General features: G+C 47.4%; 1 protein-coding gene across 1 annotated transcript; it reads right to left on the minus strand.

The window, feature by feature from the left end:
* Window positions 1–1,371: 1,371 nt before the first annotated feature.
* LOC139051895 (serine/threonine-protein kinase H1-like) lies at window positions 1,372–16,631 on the minus strand. The gene is made up of 4 exons (XM_070528932.1): window positions 15,687–16,631; window positions 11,624–11,770; window positions 4,402–4,550; window positions 1,372–2,066 (listed from the first exon to the last, which is right to left on the minus strand). Exons 1-3 carry the CDS (start codon window positions 16,515–16,517, stop codon window positions 4,518–4,520), a joined length of 1,011 nt encoding a protein of 336 aa, XP_070385033.1. The 5' UTR covers window positions 16,518–16,631; the 3' UTR covers window positions 1,372–2,066; window positions 4,402–4,517.
* Window positions 16,632–22,562: the final 5,931 nt, after the last annotated feature.

Below are 22,562 nucleotides of genomic sequence, written 5' to 3' on the forward strand. Positions count from 1 at the left end.
ATCAGAAATATTATCAAGTAAAACATACAGCTTTCTGCCAGTGCTAACATATGGGCAGTAACTTGAAGGTGAACAAAGAAGCTCCAGTTTATTTCCCTATTTCTTTACCTGCCTCCTGGAACGCTGCGCTGACCAGCTTAGAACCGCAAGAGCAGCGACGGCTGATCCGGCGCGGGCACGCGAAGTGGCGCGAGCCAATGGTTCCCTGAATGAAGGGCTTCACCCAACGAAGAAGTCACCCCACCTCATTAGAAATAAATGGTGTCTCGCGAACAAGTTGCCTAATACTTCGCTATCGTTACGAATGCTTCGCCTTTTCGGCGAAACTGCAACTTTTTCTGATCCCATTCGCCTCCAATAGGGCACGTGCCCGTTCTTCAGTAAAGTTTTAGTCCTTGGTTCATTCTTCCGCACCGGCTATAAGTAACCGATGACACGAGCGGCGGCTACGCGGGTGAGCCTGCCTCGTGAGCTCATGCTCTCAAAGAACTGCACGAACACTGCGCCAAGTCTACGAATAACTTACCGAACGAGCAGAAGTTATATTCAAAAAGGTGAGCTAATACTGTAAACGTTGAGCCCAAGTTATTTGCTAATAACTGAATACATATTGTAGGTCGAGACCAGCAATCTGCGCCTTCTGCGGGCTGTGTACATATGGCAGCGCCTGACGTTTTCCCCCGGGAAAAGGGAATGAATGAAAACGTTATTGGTTTTAGAAAGGTGCCACCAGGTCAGGGAGCCCTCAGCCCTGAACTCCGCACGTGAATTTATCCAGGCACTTATCGATGCAGTCTACTGAGTACTACTAGTCGTGCGAGTCTTGGCGAGGATGAGCCAGTCCGGTGTAGGGGGGAACTGAGGCTAGGGACAAAAAGGAAGATAGGGTGCTGGCATGCGGTACTATATAGCGTGGCACAATCAGAGCCTCGCTCACTGAAAGGCCCCGAGTGTCCTCAAATGTGGTACTGGCGGATGGGACCTGGCAGTGTAGATCAGTCTATGACCCTCGCAAGAGCGCGGCGTTCTCTCTGCCGAGCGGGGACGCGTATTGGTCGCAGTCGGAGCTGCATTTTCGCAGGGTGGGGCGCGGTGGTGTTGTCGTCGGGATCATCTGGTGACCGGCAATGCGGGGCGCCCTGGGCAACTTTTCAGGCAAGCTGGGTGGGTAGCTTCTTCCTTGCCCAGCCTCCCTGCGACTTCTCAGGGCCATATGACGTTCGTAGCGACCTTCAGGTGTGCCTCATTACGAGTGGCGATACTGATATTGAGAGAGACAGAGAAAGATAGAGAGAGAGAGAGAGAGAAATAAACGTCGCAATTGGCCGATTTCTTCAGGGTGCTATATAAATAATTCATGCGGAGTCCGAATAAAGGTCATTCCGCATAAATAGCTTTTATTTGGCGAAGCACATACATGTATAGCACAGCGCGCTGTTTGTCAGGTGCTTCATATAGATTTGTAGTACGGGCAATGTGGTGAAACATGACTTATATAATTAAGATAGCGCAGAAGGCACAGAGCAGCATCACAACTCTAGCCAGCTTCCACGTCAATCTTTCGCAGTTCTTACAGAGATGCAAAGGCGACACAGCTGGCTAATAAAGTAAATATCATACGGTAACAAAAAAAATCTGCGCGATATTAATTCAGCCGACATTCGTCGTTGTCTCATTTCTAAATCAAACTAATGTTTTTGTTATATCAACTATAAACAAGCAACATAGCTGCGAGTCCGATTAGGTAAAATTCTTTCCGTAGAAAATATATCCGTGCTTTTCTTTCGTAGCTGTGCTGGCGATGCACAAATGGTGTAAATAGAGTATAAAAATATTTATACTAAGTTATAAGCCGTATCCAACAAGCACTTCAGATGGAGTACGCGCGACTGCAATCCTTCACATACGTATACATATACATCTGGCGCGAACTCCCGACACCGTCGTCAAATGGTTCCGTATAAATATAACAAATGTATAAATAAAAACAATCGTGTATTCCCCTGCAGTCATGTCCGTGCGAGAGTTCGTCAAATGTGCGGTGCCGCTCGTTGTCCAAAGACCACCTGAAACGAGGAACAGAGGGGGGGGGGGGGGGGGGGGAGGGGCAACCGATGAGCGGGGGAACACACGATTTACGGATGGAGCTTATAACGCCTCAAACCGATACAGAGCCAATGAGAGCCGCTGCAGTGATGGGCTTCAGATTTATGTTCACCGCTAACCCCAAATGACCATGATAACCTAAAAGGCAAAGGTTGCCAGCTGCGCCTAGCCACTTCCGGTTAAGATGTATTTAGCGCTAACAGACAACAGAATGTTATATATATATATATATATATATATATATATATATATATATATATATATATATATATATATATACACACACACACACTTACACTGGCAGCATCCACCCTATCGTTCAGTGTAACCCGCCGTGGTTACTAAGTGGCTATGGCGTTGGACTGCTAAGCATAAGGTCGCGGGATGAAATTCCAACCACTTTTTTTTTAATTAGGGGTTTATACGTGCCAAAGCCACGATCTGATCATGAGGTACGCCGTATAGTGAGGGGCGCCGGAAATTTAGACCGCTGGGGTCCTATGTGCACCTAAATCTAGGTACACGGGTATTTTCACATTTCGCCCCCATCGAAATACGCCTGCCGTGGCCGGGATTCGATCCCGCATCCTCGTGCTTAGCAGCCAAACACCATAGCCACTAAGCAACCACGGCGGGTGCGGCCGCATTTAGATTGGAAGGGGGGGGGTCGAAATGCAAAAACACCCGTTTACTTAGACTAGGTGCACGTTAAAGAAACCCAGGTGGTCCAAATTATGCCGGAGGCCCCCTTTGCGCCGTGCCTCATAATCAGATTGTGATTTCGGCAAATAAAACCCTATAATTTAATTTTTTTTTCGTCCACTGTTGCTATGGGCCGTCCAGCGGGCCGAGGATGCCGCCAGGACCCAAGAACTCCTGGCCGTCACCTAGGCGGGGCCTTTGGCCCTCCCCACCAACTCGCAGGGCACACAATAAAGTTATTTCCTCCTCCTCCTCCACTGTTGCAGAGAACACCGAATTATAGTGTACTCGAGTCGATAAACTTTAGTATTTTGTCTGCATTACGGTGGAAAATATCGTGGCGAATGTAACGCCTTTGGCAGACATTTAACAACGACAAGTACGCAGGGACATCACGTCAAAATTAGCCTGATTTTAGTGCTGGGTGCTAATGAGGTGTTATTTCCATAATGGACCAACCCCGAAGTAATGACAAAGAGACAACGAATGAATAATGTAACCGACTGTATGTCGCTATCACTTGGGGTTCTTGACGTCACTATCAAGGGCTAATTAATTAAGCGCAACAGAGTCTCGGTTCTCCTAATTAATTACAAAGGGATCAGTCAGAAAGCGCCGAGTAACATCGGGAATGAATCGGCTTGGTCCGAGATGCTCACTTTTGCATGAATATATTTAGGCTAACAAAGTGAGCAACATTGTGTAGTAGCGCGACCTTCAGTGACCGGCCCTACTGTGTGTGATCTGTATTGTGTTCTACTTTATTCTTTAGATTTGCCCTGTTGCTCTTCCTTTCCTCTTTACTCCCCTCCTTCCTATTTTCCATTTCTGTGTTGCTGTCACCTCCCTTCTGAAGAGTAAGCAGGCGTGGTGCCCCTTCTGGTGGCAGTTGCAAGCCTGCTCCTCGCTTTCCCCTTCCTTTCAATTGTGTAGGTGTATTCAAAACAAATAATAATAATAATAATAATAATAATAATAATAATAATAATAATAATAATAATAATAATAATAATAATAATAATGTGAGAAACGGTGAATTAATAATTTAGCTTCTTATTGGGCGAACTTGTGCCCACAAAGACAAGCAGCACTCCAATCGCAATGGTAGCGGCGAGCACAGTCGTCGAATTTCAACTCACGGGTCAAAGGTCAAGTCCGTCCGCTAGCTATACGTATCACCGTTCATTCCAGAATAATCGATGGTGCTCGCGTACATTCGAACTCATCGAGCGGCCGCGATTCGAGAATGGGCAATGCTAATCGCGTCGCGGCGCGCAATAAATAAATTTCAGATACAGTAGGCATGTCGTCACTCATGCATTTCCCGACAGGAAAATATACCGGAAACACAAAGGCATGAAAGCAAACTCAGATTGATGACGATTGCTGTGCGTCAATACATAAACCTCCAAGGGTGTAAGCATGTTGATCGCGTAATAGAACATAGCCGCGCAATGGAATGCAAAAATTCTGCTCCTTTCGATTAATACATCGTCACAAGACATTGCCACCGGCGCTGCTGTTTCGGTCTAACTATAACGTTACGCTATAACCCTCAAGGACCGCGATCCCCGTCAACATTCATCTACTTACTCGTAATCCAGGCGCTGCTTCCGCGCGTACAGCTGGCAACTTGTCAAAAAAGGGCAGAAAAAAGGAGGCCGACAAACGCAGGAAGTGCGGCCCATGGTTTGTACTTGCACGTCACTTCACTCTTCACCTCCTCTACGCTGAAACCGGAGCTGAAAGGAAAATAAAGAAAAAAATGGCTTTCGGTGTGCGTAACAGTAAACCTGCGATGTTGGAAGAATTGGGGCCACACACACACACACACACACACACACACACACACACACACACACACACACACACACACACACACACACACACACACACACACACACACACACACACACACACACACACACACACACACACACACACACACACACACACACACACACACACACACACACACACACACACACACACACACACACACACACACACACACACACACACACACACACACACACACACACACACACACACACACACACACACACACACACACACACACACACACACACACACACACACACACACACACACACACACACACACACACACACACACACACACACACACACACACACACACACACACACACACACACACACACACACACACACACACACACACACACACACACACACACACACACACACACACACACACACACACACACACACACACACACACACACACACACACACACACACACACACACACACACACACACACACACACACACACACACACACACACACACACACACACACACACACACACACACACACACACACACACACACACACACACACACACACACACACACACACACACACACACACACACACACACACACACACACACACACACACACACACACACACACACACACACACACACACACACACACACACACACACACACACACACACACACACACACACACACACACACACACACACACACACACACACACACACACACACACACACACACACACACACACACACACACACACACACACACACACACACACACACATTATATATATATATATATATATATATAAGCAAATACAGGAAGAATAGCAAGAATAGCTCAGTAGAGCTTCAAGGCCAAATTTTAAACGATATAAGCATGAAGCGATGGGTCATAAGGTTCTGCGTTGCATTTACATGAAAGTGACAGTAGCGTATCACATATCTTTGTGCATCACGTTAAAGTAATGCCAAGCGCGTTTACGCGTGGTGCTACATGTGGTTTACATGTCGCCCGAAACAATGCGGAAACCTGTTTCCAGCGAGCGCGTTTCGCCAGTGAGTGGAGAGAGACTGCTTCTGCTGAGCCGTGGAGGAGAGCACACGCTGGCAGCAGCCTCAATTGTCCTCTCCCTCGATGCGATACGCCAGCGTTTACAAGCACAACGCGTGTCGACTTACTCGTCTCCGTCTACCCTCTCCTGGGTAATGCGATTCGCCTTCCTCGCACATTACCGTTGTTTACATGGATTTAGCAACTCGGTTTGACCTCAGCGCTCTGTAACCTCACGGAGAAACTTACGAAGGCACGCGGCTGCGGCACGTCAAGCACGGTGGTCATGCCTGCCCGGAGCACCATGATGCACGTCCCGCCCACGACAACCAGCTGGGCCAGAAACACATTCTCTGAGGCTGCCACGTAGCATTCTTTGTTAGCCAAGCTTGATTTCACTTTAAGTGGCTTTTGTGACGGAAAGGAGTAGGAAGAATCGTTCGTCGTAGATGACACGCATAGAGGTGGATCACATGCTTGACGATCACATATGGTAGTGCGGATTCTTGTAGGTAGTACAGGTACTCTTTGGTCTGTTGGTGTTCTCTAACTGCGCTTCCCACGAGGGCGTAATGCATACGTCTCTGCCGTCACAAGAACTTAGTGCAGAAGCGCAGCCGCTAACAAATCAAGCTGATGCTGAAGCGGTTGATTAGTGCCTTGTAAACCCTGCTCGCCGGCGTCGAAATGCATGTTGCTACGACCGCGGCTTGAATACTTGACGCTCTCGAACCCACCGTTGCATGCGGCAAGTGTGATACGTAAAGCGCTCGTGTACTTGATCGCAGTGCCTAGTATTTGTATAATGCGCTCATGTACCTTATCAGTGCAATCTATATGTATATAGAGCACCTTCGCATGCGAGTATACCAATGCCTTATACGCGGTAGCAGTCTCCAATAAGCTGACGACTGCGCTTATTGTGCGTCAGCAAAAACTGCACACGGTGTCTACACAGCACGTTGGACTGATTACTAGCGCTCACTGTACAGTACTACATCACCCCCTTTTCCCCCATTCCCTTTTCTCTCTCCCTAACCTAATGTTATGGAGTAGCAGGCATGCAGAAACAATCTCCTCCGGTCCACCTCGATCTCCAGCTTTCCCATCATTAAACTTCTCTCTCTCTCTCGCTCTCTCTCGCTGAGGTGGCACCGCCCTCCCCGATCCAAGGCGATTGCCATTCTCGACGCTGATGCCGCAAAACTCCCTATCACTTCTCATGAAAGATGGTGACAGCCTGTAAACATGTCCTTCTCCGGCACTTACCTCTTTTAAAATAAAAGAATTCTACAGCAGTAGCAACTAGATAAATGATAATAAAAATGCTGGAATTCGCTAGACATACGAGCGGTGAGCACAGAGCCCATGAATATAGTCTACGCGAAAGCCTCGTACCTTTGATACCCGCACATCTGTCGGTGCGTTCCTCATTTCAGCGCTGAGCAACTGACTGACTAGCCTCACCATTCACCAATTGATGAATTAATCTCGATTACTTTTTCTCATCCGGTAAATGGCAGTTGAACCAAACGAGGAACGCGTGCCCTCTGAAAACTCTGCATCCGTGAATGCATGTCTGGGGATAGACTGCGTTCGCACGCATTCTATCGCCGAGGAACGTCGTCTGCAGTTACTTCTTTCGCCGGCAGTATTACCGGAGAGTGCAATAAGAAAAGAAGTTCTAGCAAATATGTACACAGGAATCCTGAAGGTAAATGTTTTGTTAACGTTATGCACCGTCTCGACAGTGTCGGAAAGCCTGACGGAAAGTACGTACAACTCCTACGCAAACCATTTAGTTTGGTCGTACCTATTATAAGTTAACGTTGTGCATGTAAATCAGTGCAATCCATTAAGCGACCAGAAACGTGACGATTAACAGAGTTGAAATTTTTAACCAACATCCACTCATAATTTCCATTCATACTTCGGTCAAGGGCGAAACGCAACCGAAACGGCTATGTCAGTGCCGTCCACCGAAAGCTCTGGTCACGTGCATACAGTGGACTTCATAGTAAATATGCGCCGCATTGCGACCGGCTGCAGCTCACGCGGGCCTCATTTGCGCACAGGGGACCCGCAACTCTCAAGATGCTCGCCCTGCACACTATTAAAACATATGCGCATCGGTCCTATTAACACAAACGCGCGCATGTGCTAAAAGAAGTGCTTGCTTTTGACCTCGTTGCACTGAACCACCTGAAACTCAGTCGATCGGGGACGGCATAAAACTAGGCGGGGTGATGAAATTAGAAAATTTTCAGGAATCAGCTAGCACAAGACGGGTTCCGCCTTTCTCGTGGCGCAACGGCGCATGCGCCCTGCCCTAGCGGATTAGTCGCGAAACGTTTTGGAAGGGACGCGCGCGCGGCCTGATACTGGGGGAAAGTCACCCGGAAAAAAAAAAAAATAGAATGCGTACAGAAACGCACTGCAGCAAACACGCGTACCATGTACTGCGTTGGAACTCCACTGATATATAGCTCTACGTTGGTGCGGGGCCGAAAACGGGCTGACTGCAACTTTAAGCACTTTAAAACAGAAAGCGGCCAGGGCTTCGTCTGAACTGCACCGTGAACCACGTAATTGTCGCCGTGCATTGATGGCTAGAGATTTATCGATAAAACCCTGCGCTATGCTTGGCGACACTTTAAAAACATCACGTTGCTGACGTTCTTCTTGCAGAGTCGGCCCTTTCTTGTCGGTGGTGGCAGTGGCAGCGCGTGTGTGGCTTTAGGTACTCGTTTAAGGCGCGATAACACTAGGTCGATGCGAGACCGACAAGACGCTGACGCCAACTATTCAGCACAGTGTGTCGCTGAGACCATTTTATCCTAATACGCGGACAAAGCCGCCACCGATGGGCGCGAGCTGTCGTAGCGCGACGGGCGTCCTTGTCGACGACACCGAAAGAATCAGCGTGCCGACCGTGATCGCTCGACCGAACCCCACGCGATCGGCCGTCGAACCGACAACGCGACAGCCGCTGCGCATTGAGTCGAAACATGCCTTCGAAGTTGAAATGCCCAAGCTTCAGGCCTCTCAAGCCATGCATATTAAGTTTGAGCCAACGTTGATCCTGCTTAGCAAAGGTTGGGTTACGCCTGTACCCGTCGAATTCGTGCACCCGCTACCAATGGACCTGAACATAAAAAAAAAAGCTGTTACGACGAAGGAAACTGCTCTTTTAGTTCAGCTGTGGCCCTATAGGGATTTGAAATCAACTACTCTTCCCTTCGCACAGCGCGTCCACAATAAGCGGCAAGCTGCGACAAACCGCTGTGCCAACATCTACCGGGTGTTTCAGCGAACGCTTTCAAATTAAAAAAAAAAAAAACTGCCTGTGGCAGATAGCACAATTCTAGTCCACGAGCTGGCCTACTCGAAGAGGCGGACATTACTTGCACTAAAAAAAATGAAATTCATAACTGAATTATTAACAGGAATGCATTAATTAAGTTTCTAACTAAATACGAAGGTTCTGGGATCGTTCCCCACCTGCGGCAAGTCGTTTTTTCATCCACTTTCATTTCGATTAATTTATCGTTTCCTTATTTCATTTATTAAGCACAATTAATTTCCCCTATGTCGTCCTTGGTGTCAGTGTTTATTGGCTTCTTATGATAAAACTAATTACCTCGTGGCACATATTGCAATTACACATTTTAGCCGGGGAGTTCGCGAGGCGTATCCACTTGGAACGAATTCTCAGGATGACACCAGTTGCGAGACAGTTATTCCCGAACTTTGCGGAGAAATGCATCCGTGTTTCAGTTAGTTTTGAGCTTCAATGCATAAAACGACGTTTTGTCAAGAAAGTTAGTGGTACGACAGTGCATTTTTTACTGCAAGTTCGACGGCGCATATCTCGCAAATGGTGTCATCCACACAATTATTTTCAAGTGGATGTGCCTTGCAGTCTCAGCAGCAAGAATTTGTAAATTGCAATATGTGCCATAAGGTAATTAGTTAGAAACTAATTAGTGGAGTTTTGTTAATTAGTCTATCATACATTTAATTTTTTCGTGCAAGGAATGTCCGCCTCTTCGAGTAGACCAGCTCATGGACTAGAATTATGTTATCTGCCACAGGCAAGCTTAAAATTTGTTTGAAAGTGTTTGCTGAAACACCCTGTATATGTAGATCACGGCTGTTCTCGAAGGCTGCCGGTCGCATTAGCTACGTAGACGGGCGGGTCTGTACGTGCTGCTATGCTGACACGTTTCTTAATTCCAGAGAAGCACTGTTTACCTCTTCGTCAAACGGGAAACAAGAGACGGTGCATTCGTTACAGCAGCACAAACTCGCTCGGTTTCCAACGGTGTCAGCGATGGCATCCGCGTTTTCGCGAGAGAACTGCACGGCCTATAAGTGAGCGCTCATGCCGAGCACAGTTTTCTCTAATAATACTTTATGGCACGCGGAAACTCTAAGTATGATGACGTTAACGAAAAGCGAGAATCAGTAATAACAGCCCGTAATATATGTGTCTGGATCCCAGTAGCCGTTGTTCAAGTGCCTCGGCTGCTCACATTGACTCGTGTCAGGTGGAACAAAGCGGCTTATATGCGCAGATATGTTTTGTTACGTTCTGACATTATTCTGTGTCAGTGAGGCGCTGTTAATTTCCACAATATCCGAAGCTTACGGCGATCTGTGGCTGTATATGTCGATGTAAACAAATGTACCGCTTTGGCAAGTACGACGAGGAAGGCTGCGTTCGTAGGCTTCTTGAATTTGCGAAATGTCTAGTGATCGTATAAAAGGAATACAAAAAGTGAGGTGCCAGAGCAGACATCAGCGACAACAAACTCCAAGGCAGCTGCGTTGGCGGACGGAACTCGGCGTAACTTTATCGGCCGCGCTGTTAGCACAACAGCTCACTCAGGCCTGATCACCCAGTAGTCAATGAGTGCTACATGATTTTCAGGAACGACATGCTGCCCCTAGGAAGCCATTAATAATTAATCGCGATCCACAAAACACACAACCGACGCACACTCAACATGGACGCAGGTACACAACCGGCGAAAGCCTCGGCGACCTTCCAAAACGTTTCCAGCGGCGTGCGGCAGAGGGCAGCACAGGAACATGAGGAAAAAAAAAATCGTCGGGAGAGGCCTTCGTTCTGGCAGTGGACATAAAGATAGGCTGATGATGATGAACTGCTTTACAGCCCGCGATTAAATATGCAACGGCATCATAATCATGTGCAGAATCACGCACGTGCTGCTTCACGCTCGTGAAACGAACTCGTCCGTGTACGCATTAGTACACGTCAGTGGACACTACAGTGTCAGCAGTCGATAGACTGCGGACGAGTACACTAAACAGAGTGCGACAATTAAAAATGACATCAGGCTACTTTGAGGGACACTAGACGGAACGACCGGTAATTGTAGCAGCTGTGAGGCAGCGTTTGAAGCGGTATGCATCTGCACGTTTTGCTTAAGTAAGCCGTAATGAATAACTTTTGCCAAACCAATTTTCCAAAGTTGCCTCCGTGGTGAACGAGGATTGCAATGTGGGCTTGTAGGTAATGCATCTTCGAGGGATGTACAGTAGCGCGATTAAAAGACGGGACAAAAGAAGACACACAGGGATATGGTTAAAACACGTCGGCGAGCTAGTTGGTTAGAATCCATGATAGAGTGTATAAGCGCGACTGAACGAGGACGTAGAAAGAAACAGATACACAGAGACAGCGCTTCTCTGTGTATATCTGTTTCTACGTCCTCGTTAAGTCGCGCTTATACACTCTAACACAGGGACACACACACAGTGGTGAAGTATAGCACAGAACTACATTCAGCATCGCTTAAGAAGCAACAGTTCATAGGAAAAATTAAAACTCATAACTGCCCAGTAAACGAACAGTAAAACAGTTATTAGCGGGCAGACACGGAAGGAACCATTCTCAGTAGCGCACCTGTGCCGGCCTGTGCGCTGCACCCGTCATCGTCGCTGCCACCCAGGGATGACGCAGCAGCTCGGCTGCAGTCAGTCTTTGCGCTGGATTACGCTGCAGCAGTCGGCGAGCTACGCCTCTCGCCTCCTCGGACACGAGTTCCCAGCCCTGTGCGGGAGAAGAGCGGTTTCAGCGTTCAAAGGGCTACGATCGAGCGAAGAAATCCAAGCCTGAGCTCGCACTCGACAGAGCTCGGAGGGAGCTCCAAGGAAAAGAGATGCAGAGGAAACAGCGTTCAGCAGCTTCGTATCATAGACAGCGATCAGTTACATGCCGCCGGTACAGTGACGACAAATTGCATCGAACCAGCGACCTCGAGCCCAGCAGCGCAACGCCAGGGCCACTGCGATATCCGCGGCGGCTGAGGCGCAATGTGTCAGTGATCGCATATAGTTGGGATAAATAGCAAAAATCCTGGCGATCACGTACATTCACTCTTGTTTTCCTTCACAGCAAGCGATAACGGTTATCGGCTTATTTGGGCTCGTTGCTTTTAGAGCAATTTCTCCACCAGCGCGGCCCGCCGGCATGTCGCTTTCTCTGATCACTTTCGTGTTCAAGGCGGAGCCCGCCGCTGGCTTGTTACAGGCTTGACGTAGCAAGTTGTCCCGCCTTCAAATTACGATCGTAAAACGCCAGGAATGGAGAGCAATTTCGAGTGAATAAACCGCGTTATTCATAAATTTTTATTGCTCGAAAAACTTCACAGCAGAATAGAATTAAGTGCGAATCGAACAGCAAACACACCTCGCAAACTACTTGATATATCTCACAATCGTTTAGTATTGGGACACATTTGTGTTGATACGCTTTCGAGATGGGATACTGCGCATCTGCACAAGTGAAATACGATTGGGCAACACAAGGCGGAAGACAAAAAAAATATGTAGAAGAATAGCCGCAGTGGGACCATCACAGGCGCTGCTTAGATCCGCATGCACTTTCCTGATTACGGTTGACACCAAAAATAATAACTGGTGGCATTTACTTCTTAATGCGATTAGCAAATCGTCTCAATGAACACTTTACAAATTTAGTTATTAACGCTTACAATACAGATGCTCTCAATTACTTGGGTGCGCCTAGTGTAAATACAGCGTTTTTTGAGCCTACAACACCGGACGAGGTTTACTCTGTTTTTATATCCTTAAAGAACAGTAAGGCACGTGACATTGATGGTCTCCAGATTAAACCAATTAAATTTGCAATAGACTTGTTAGTGCCCGTTTTCACCCACGTATTCAATGTTTGCTTGTCTACTGGTGTTTTCCCTAGAAAAATGCAACAGGCAAAGGTTACTGCTCTGTTCAAATCAGGGGACAGAAATGACATGTCAAATTATCGGCCAGTGTCAGTGCTCCCTGTCATATCAAAAGGCTTAGAGAAGGTTATCTGTAAAAGGGTTATGTCGTTTTGTGAAAAATATAAGTTATTATCTCCGCATCAATTTAGGTTTCGTAAGGGCCGATCGACTGAACTAGCTCTGTTAACACAGAAGGATTTAATCTTGAACGGCTATGAAGAAAAAAAAAATTAACGTTAGGCGTATTTATCGATTTTTCCAAAGCCTTTGACAGGATCAATCATATTACTCTACTAAAAAAACTCGAGCATTACGGATTCCGTGGATTACCCCTGGACATTCTAAAGTCATACTTAACCCATAGGAAACAATGCGTTTACATCTCAGAAGAATACTCAGACCCCTTGAATTTAGAAGCTGGTGTTCCCCAAGGGAGCATATTAGGACCTATATTGTTTAACATATATATCAATGATTTAACAAACATCAGTAACCTACCACACTATATAATATACGCAGATGACACCAGTCTTTTCTTCCAATCATGCAATGCTGATAACTTATCACAACTAGCAAACACCGTCCTTGATAAACTATATTGGTGGAGCAAGGCAAATTCTTTACACATTAACTCTAAAAAAACCAAAGCTGTTCTTTTTGCGCCCGCCCAAAAAAACGTAAATCGTAATCTAAACATATTCTATCGATCAGAACGAACTGACGTCACCGCGGACGTGAAAACACTGGGAGTGATTTTTGATCAGCATTTAAGTTGGGACAAACACGTAGAACGCGTGGCAACTAGTATGGCAAAAGCGTGCGGTGCACTTTGTAGGCTTCGAGATGTTCTTCCGTTAAAACTACGGCTATTGCTGTATAACACCATATTTATTTCTCATGCAAATTATTGTATTCTTGTATGGGGGACAACGTCACAAAAAAATATTCAGACATTATCTGTTTTACAAAAAAAAAAGCATTGCGCCACGTTGCTTGTATTTCTTACGGCAGTCATACAAGTACATTCTTTTCTAAGTTTCATGTTCTTCCATTTCATTACAATTATCAGTTTAATCTTGCTATCAAATATAAAGAAAGCTTAAAACGAGGCCACTCGGGATTTACTGGTCTTTGCAATCTAAGCAAACCTCATCAACTCAACTACGACATTCGGGAGCGAGAAACTTGGGCCGTGCCTTTTTCACGAACTAATCATGGTAAGGACAGATTACCGTACCGCATATCGGTATTACTGAACAGTCTTGAAAAAGAAAACTTGGATCTTAGGACTGTTTCACGTAGAATTTTGAAGGAATATTTCATTAGCCGTGCGACTGCATGTGATTAGAGTATGTTGTATTTGCATTTCCTTTTGTTGGTTGTAACCTAAGTACAGAATTATTTTTGTATTTGTCTTGTATGTGAAAGTGCTTTTATATATTGTTATGTAATTGGAAAAATGTATTGTTTCACCACGTTACATAAATCTGTATTTTTCTGTTAAGAGAAGGCATGTATTGCTGGTTAAAAAAGAAATGTTGGCTATAGTGTGTTTTCAATAACGCATGTTATCATTCCCTTAGACATGTTTCTGAAGATGTATTTTATGTACCCGTGTATTGTTGCGTGAAAAGTGTTCCCAAACTGTCTGCTGCCAAATACTGTAGGGGCAGGGGCCTTTGTCAAGCCGCTTAAAATAGCGGCTTTTTGCTCCTGTCCTAGCATTTGTACATCTAAAGTTGAATGTTGAAATAAAGGAATGGAATGGAATGGAAAGAGCGCCGATAGGTTGGTTTTTTTTTTTTTTTACCTGCTGGGACTCATGAACGCATGTACTTCTAAAGATATATATATAGTAAAAAGCACACGAGCGGTTTGGGGTTCCTTCCCTCTCAAACGTAAGCGCCAGCCGCGACAGAGAATCAAATCTGCGACCTACACCACCTCCACATAAATATAAATAAATATAAATAAATATAAATATATAAAAGCGCGTTCACTTTGCGTCATAAAGCGCTGTAAGAGAGTACATGCGATAAGTCTCCGAGTGGTCTTATTTGCAACAATCGGAATAAATACGGTCACTTCAATCTTCATTCTAGGAATTTCACGCGCCAAAACTGCGATACGATAAGAGACACGCCTTGGTGCGAGATTCCGGATTAATTCTGAACACCTCGGGTCTTTAACGTGACCCCACTGAACGGTACACGTGTTTTTGCATTTCACCCCCCATCGAGATGCGGCCACCGCAGCCGGGATTCGATCCCGCACCCTCGATCAGGCGTAGCACCGCAACACCACTTCAATCTTACACACACTGTTTCAAGGCTTTTTTTTTCTTTTTTAGGCTTGTAGCCTAAAAAAAATTATATTTATCTATATAAATTCATTATCTCTTCCACCTTCCTTTTTGCTCGTTCTGAGCTGCGCTACAAGCGTAAAAAAGTCAGGACATACCAAGTCGCCCAAACTGCTACGCTTCTGCTTCAAAGATTCTCTAGCGCTGCAAAGGTTGAACTTCAGGACTACGAATAGAAAAAAGAAATGGATCGACCTACAGGTGACGCTTGAGAACAAGTCCGCAAATTCCACCTTTGCAGCGCTAGAATATCTTGTAAGTTCCAACTAGCCCGCATTCAGACTTCGCAGACTGGGCTTACAACGCACAGTCCCAAAGAGGCGCATTTCAGCCTACGCGTGTGCGTACGGCATGCTCACCCGCTCCGCCGCAGGAAGTTGTGCCCTCAGGATGAGCCGCACCAGGTCGGCGTCGTTGTCCGCATCGAAGGGTAGCACGCCAGTAAGCAGGACGCAAGCGATCACCCCCAACGCCCACAGGTCCACGGCGCGGGTGTAAGGCCGACGTGCGACCAGCTCAGGAGCCGTGTAGTGAAGCGCCCCTCCGCACACGGTGTGCATGTGCGCCTCTCGTCCCGAGCGGGGCGCACAGGCCTCTCCGAAGTCGGCTATCATCACTTTGGCCCCTGCTCCTGGATGTGCGTAGAGCACGTTCTCGGGCTGCAGATTCCGGTGCGCGATGCCCAAGTCATGAAGGTGCGCCAGGCCGCAGGCGATCATACCAACAACGCGAGCCGCATCGGCTTCGACGAACGGGGCACACATTTCCACTTTATCCAGCAGGTTGCCGCCGGTTGCCAGCTCCATAACCATGTATACACGACACCCAACGCAGAACACTTCGTCGAGCCGCACCACATTTGGGTGCCGAACGCGTCTCAATACAGCCAGTTCGGTCTCAACGTGCGAGCCGTCCCTTGTTTCGATTACTTTAATTGCATACGGCTGCTTTGATAGCCTGTTCTCGACTCGCAGCACTCGGCTGAACCGTCCTTTGGCTATTACTGCCTTAACGGCATACTTCGCCGAAACACGAGTGTCAACACGTCTACTCCCACTACACGAAGATGCCTGTTTCGACCGCCTGATCTGATGTTTTCGTCGCTGGTAACGTGGTCGCAGCACCGTCTGCACAGAGCCGGCTGAAATACTCACGGTTTCGTCCATGATCTTGGATTGGCGACAGCCCATTTTGCACAATACTTTCACACTTTCATCTAACCACTTGAGAAATACAACGTCTGACAGTCGCGCACGCGCATCCGGCCGAAAGGAGTGGGCGTGATTGTCGGCAGACGACGTAATATTTGGCGGGAACAGTAGATATCCTGCCTTACAATGATGATAGTGTTTGCCTCACGCGTACACACGCGTGTGCGTCAGAGCGCACATTTAGAGTTATCTTTTTTTCTTTTTGCGTTAAAATAGCTGTTTAACCTCACAATTATTTTAAAAATGCTGGCAAGCCTATATAAGCATGCCCTAAATAAGGATATAAATAGCTAAATAGTGTTTCTGCGATCGAGTTTCGGTTTCGTTTTCTAGGTGTTTGTGCGCGTAGTGGCATTTGTTGCTTTCCGTCTTTCTACGGAGCGTGTTTAGCGTTCGCGAGTCAGCTCATGCCAGTACAGCTATCAGTTCTGAGCACACCCTTCCTACCTCCGTTATCTTTCCGTCCCTTCTCTTCCTTCCCTACACTGCTGACTGCTGTTCAGGTGCCAGCCGCGCGCTAGGTGGTTACGGTGCGGTCAGCAGGCTTTCGGCTTCTCTGTCAACCAATATCTCTCATGACACTGAATAATTCACGTAGAGGCAGAACAGCGCGACGTTTTTGCTAAAGTGTACTAGTTTTGGCACTCCCTGCTGCTAGCTCAGTGCAATGTCTCCTAGAACCGTGGCTCGGTCGTAGCTGTTATGCTCGTTGCGCGGGTCGTAACTAGGCGTTGTTGTGCCGCACTGCATGCCTATCATGGAGGCAATCCCCCCCACCCCCCTCCCGAAATTTTTTCGTGCTATCATGTGCCCCCCGACTAAAACAATCCCCGGCGCCGGAAATCATGCTGCATCTTGTCTAGAATGTCCTTTTAAATGCTTGAAAAGACATTTCAGCTCGAACATTGAAAAAGCGGGCTCGATTTCGTGGCAACGCCCACGCACCGGGAGTCGCATATCGTAAAGCAAGGAGCCCTATCCGAGCTCAGTTTCAAGGGAGTTTTGATGGCGAGCGGGCTGATCGCGGCGTCTCGCGGAGGCCGTGGAATCTACGGAGCGCATGGATTTCAATTCTGAGACTTTATGGGTATAAAGGTATCATAGACTGACTGATGTGCACTGACTTTTCTAAAGTCGTACCTCGGACCATACAACGAGACAAGCCAAATCAACACACAAGTTGAGTTGAGACAAGTTGACAAATTACGCAGCGAGGTCCGATGAGCCGAAGCGTTGTGGTGGTTCATTTGTGCCGTCATGTCACAGAAAAAAATATCAACATTCTTTTTCACCTGCGCCAAAGCATTCATGTCGACACACTAAAACCAGCAAAGGTAACTACGTTCTTGTTTGTTTTTCTACTTTGACATTTATACGCGAGAACACATGGAGCCTCTTCGTTTTTTTTTTTTTCTCGCTACCCGCGTGCTACCGGGACCAGCCAGAGCGCATGCGTTTTTCTCATGTCGGCCCGACCACCGCGCGTCCCACTTCGATGCGCGTTCATTTTTCTCTGGCCGAGTAGATTTTCGTCTGGCAGAGGTTTGGACACTTTCTGGCTAGCAGACGAGAAAACGAAACAATGCATTGTCGCTCGCCGCCATTACTGCGGGGACTCGACGGATTGCAACGGGTCCGCTTGAGCGCAACCTCTCCGGAAAGTCTTGTCTCGCCGGTGTAAGATATATACCGAGCAGTATGCGTATGGTTATCTGTGCACCAAGCGTCTCACGTTTTCTTCGACATTCCTTCGGTAGCCACATTAGGTGCCCAAAGTAGGCATTCCATTGTGGCCGACGTGCTTTCCATGCGTTTTTTTTTTTGCTTTTTTTTTCATTTCCGTACCTCCGCTCTACAAAACAAAACAAAAAAGACATTGTTGCGGTGCAGCGAATTCTCGCGTCGTGAAAATTCGATTTTGTTACTCATTTTGCGGAAAGTAATGGGCCACGGGAAGCTTCAGCTGCTGGGTACTCTTAATTTACTATTGCGATAGCAGTTATATGGACACACCAGGTGCATTCTTGCCGTCGCCCTCATGTTCTGTACGAAATCCAAGGGCAATAGTGACCGCGCGACGCATGCTGTATGTGCGAGTGAAAGCGTAAGGGGGGGGGGGTGCATGGGTGAGCCGGTGATGGTGGCTCAGTCTTGTGTGCGCAGGGGAGAAAAGCGAGGAGAAAATTAAGCGCCACGCCTCCTGCCGCCCGCGATACATCAGGGGGAGTGAAGGGAGAGAGGGCTGTGATCTGTGGTTGCGCAACTTGTATATTTATTTGCCTAGTTAACGCGACAGCGTTAAGGAGCTCGTGTCGCAGAAAAGTCGGTGTCGGCGGCGTTGGCCGAGAGTGAAAATTCCCGGAAGGTAATTTGTAAATAAAAACAACTTGCAAGAGGAGCTGCATGAGAATCGAACCACGGTCTCCGGAGTGTGAGGCGGAGACGCTACCACTCAGCCACGAGTTCGATCGTTCAAAGTGGCACAAAAACGCCTCTAGTGAATGCGGCTTTGCCTTACAAACGTGCCGTAGGGAAGCTATACTGCTGTGTATATCGGTAATTATGAGCATGTAAATTACAGAAGTCGCAGTTAAACGCGTATCGAAGTACGTTTCCGGAACATTTCTTCTGCGCTTTCCGCACACGCAGAGCCATCTTGCGGCAAACACAGAAGACTACGAAGATCCGGCTAGAACAGTAGGAACGACTGGGCAGGCGAGCCGAATAGGTGAAGGAAAGCCCCAGACAGATATCGCCCGGCTAGAGCCGCCCAGTCACAGCGAGTGGCCGCTGATGCCGACCTCCTCAGCTACACGAGTTCCTAAAATAAAGACGGCCGACCAGGCAGCGACGCATCTCGGATGCGCTGACTTGAACCGGCAGCGCTGGCGGATTGGATTGTCGTGGCTTTGGTGAAATCCGAGGCGACTGGAGCCTAGAATACTACAAACCGGACCAACCAGACGGACTCACAGACTGTGACAGTGTCAAAACTGTGTTTTATGTTCTTTTCTGTGTTTTCTCTGCTTACTTTCTTTCCTTCTTGTACTCTGAACATCTCCTGTGGCGTTGACAAACGCCTGCCCTGAGTCAAAAGGGATCAGGACCACTTACTTACTTACTTACTAGCCCCCTCCTCTCAATGTACGGCGCTGCCCCGACAGGTGGCGCGCCACGCGCGCATTGGGGCTGTGCGGGGACCGGTGCGAGGCGCGTCGCGGCCCGGACTCCCTCTCCCCTGACGACGCTTCGCCGTGCTCCCTCACGGGTTGCAGAATCAAGCGTCCTTCCTTTCTTTAGGTCACTATCTATCTATATCTCTGCCCGTGCCGATCACGACGTTTGGCTGGCGTAGATCGTTTCCCCCTCCGAGACACCGAGTACTTTGGTTCGTTCCGCTTGCTCAGGCGCGCGTTTCGTCGCCGCGCCGAACTCTGCGTTGCTTGACGCTCACCGCGTGATTGGTGGGTGCAAAGTCCGATGCGGGGCGCCTCGTAATTAAGTGATCGCTGCGCCCCAGCGCATTGTCTTACACCCCTTGGCGGGTCGACGGGAACGCTGTCGCGTTTCACTCTTAAAGGCGAAGCTTAAGCGTCCTCCAATTTTTTGACGCATTATATACAGTGACTTAAATTAGTAGATTTATTAAAGAGTTATACGAATATTTCGATATCTTGTTGCGAAGTTTTGTGTATACGTGCGGTGAACTTTGTTTCCAGTGACACTCTCTTGCCCTTTATGAAGCCGTATCTTCGCATTTGTATATTCCATTCTATCTTCGCATTTCTAATGTGCGAGGGCGAGTCAAATGAAAGTGACCCAACCCACCTCACGCAATGATGGTTCTGTTCATTGTCTACGAAGCATGCGCGTAGCACACATGCATCTCTCATTTACAAAAGTGACACGCAGGTGTGAGGATAAAGGTTCTTTAATGCTCTCATACACTGGGTTGAAGATGGTTGCTTGACTGCAGATGGCCATGGGTACCAAAAAAAAAAGACTTCCGAGAAATTATTATGGGAGCAGTTGTTTCGTTCATTCGGAAAATGCCTTCTGTTTGTGTGAACAGTATTTTATTTGCTATGTTGCGACGAACATTTCCATTTTAAGGAATTGCTATTGTATGTGGGCAGTGAAGTCAATCTTCTGTTACACTGTAACAATATGTTTTCGAATAAGCTGCGCTTTTCTTCTGGAAATTACATGCGTGCCATGGATACGCTTCTTTTTAAGAATATTGAATCGTTCAATTACAAACATAAATCTACCTGCTCTTTTGCAAGCCTTTTTTTTTGTTTTATTACCGCTATAAAGCCTCACGGATACGAATATCGTACACTACGAAAATGGAATGAAGCACGACTGTGTTGAATTTGTGGGAGATGTGGGGTTCTCCTCCGTACTCTTGGGACAAAGGAATGACAACACAGCAGTGCAAACAATCACAAGAGCATTTATTGCACCTTTCATAGATCAATGCCTGCTAGCCGAGTTGCTATCCACAAACATGCCGATTGGCGCGCGACAAATCTAGAAGTCCGACTCACCGCGACCGGAAGCGAGCGAATATGTTCGCCCCATGCTGGATCCCAACGCCTGGTCGTTCGCGTGTATGGTCACGCGAATCGTGGCGCGTTCGAAAGCGGCCACGCGAGGCGGTCTCGCAGAAGCATCGGTCACCGCGCGCGCGGAATGTCCGCGCTGTTCGCCGACCCGCCGGGAAAGAGCCCGCGCCTTGTCTGAAGCATGGACCGGCGCACGCGCGGCACGTCCGAGCCGCCCGCCGCACCACCGCCAAAGAGAGAGCACCCTGTCCCTCCCGCACCCAAGCAACCGCGCAGCGGCGCGACACTCACGCCATCTCCCGCACCGCGCCCGCACCACTCCGACCGCCGCGGCCCACGCGGCGACGCCGCACGGAGACGGGGGCCATGCGGGAAAACAAGACATCAGGGGAGGCGCGACGGTCGCGCATCCCCACAAATTTCAGCGCAATCAGCACAAGAGCCGACCAAGCAACCACATGTGTGCTTTGACTTTTGGCCTGCTTCACTTCATGGCAATGCTGATTGGCCTATGAGACTCGTCTTTCTGCGTTTTATAACTTAGCCGTCTTAGAAATGGATATACACATGGTCTACAGCATCTATGCAAAATTTAGATTCTCTTCCGGAATGCACGAAAAAAAGACAACTTGCCACAGATGGAAGACAAACCTACATCTTCCACATTACGCGAGTGGCGTTTCGCTATTAAGCTAACGGAGCTCGTCCTCCCACCAACTTTTCTGTGTATGGGTCATTCGTCGCCAAACGCACGAGCTGAAAACTCGCACCTCCGCGATTTCTTTCTTTTTTTAATTGTGGGCGTTTATTAGGTCCAAAGAAATGCATTCCCCAAATATTTCGTGCACAAAAAGATTTTTTTGTCCGAGCGCCATTAGAATTCTGACCTTCAAAGCAGAACATTGTGTACAAGAAAACAATCGCAAATATTGAAGCCCACTTCAGAGAAAGCGGATATCTTGTTTCATTAACCTAGAAATGTTGCGTTTTACTATGCGCTCTCCATTTATGGCCCCAACATTACTTTTTACTCATAATGCGGGTTCTCAGATTTTTAATAAAAACTACTATACTATACTATACCATACTATACTATACTATACTATACCACCTTACTACACATTACTATACTTTACGTTATCGCTTCTTACCATTCTTATCAACTCATTGTTCACATTTATATAACCATCTGACTCCGTTTCTTTAGTTATTAGCGTAGCATTTTCTTACGGAGCGAAAACTTCACACATCACGCGTTATGTGCCAGGCGATTGACTAAAATATTTTGGCATGTAACAACCGCGAGATCTTGCAGGAAAATTATCCCAAAGTTGCGAAATTTGCATGTATGACACGCTTTCAGTTGTAAATTTCGCACTAAGATGGTCTACCTAAAAATATGAAAGGTTGCGCATTTCATAGGCTAACACATAGCGATTTGTTTCAGAAAAGTTAA

Source organism: Dermacentor albipictus, chromosome 1 (genome assembly GCF_038994185.2).
Source record: "Dermacentor albipictus isolate Rhodes 1998 colony chromosome 1, USDA_Dalb.pri_finalv2, whole genome shotgun sequence".
NCBI classification, from domain to species: domain Eukaryota; kingdom Metazoa; phylum Arthropoda; class Arachnida; order Ixodida; family Ixodidae; genus Dermacentor; species Dermacentor albipictus.

Excerpts from the sequence above, each read along its gene's own strand:
- LOC139051895 (XM_070528932.1), bottom strand. The coding sequence starts at position 16,517 with ATGGGCTGTCGCCAATCCAAGATCATGGACGAAACCGTGAGTATTTCA. Across the intron at positions 11,771-15,686 it reads AACTTCCTGCGGCGGAGCGG|GGCTGGGAACTCGTGTCCGA; the intron begins GTGAGCATGCCG and ends TCTCCCGCACAG. Across the intron at positions 4,551-11,623 it reads CAGCGCACAGGCCGGCACAG|CTCCGGTTTCAGCGTAGAGG; the intron begins GTGCGCTACTGA and ends TTTTCCTTTCAG.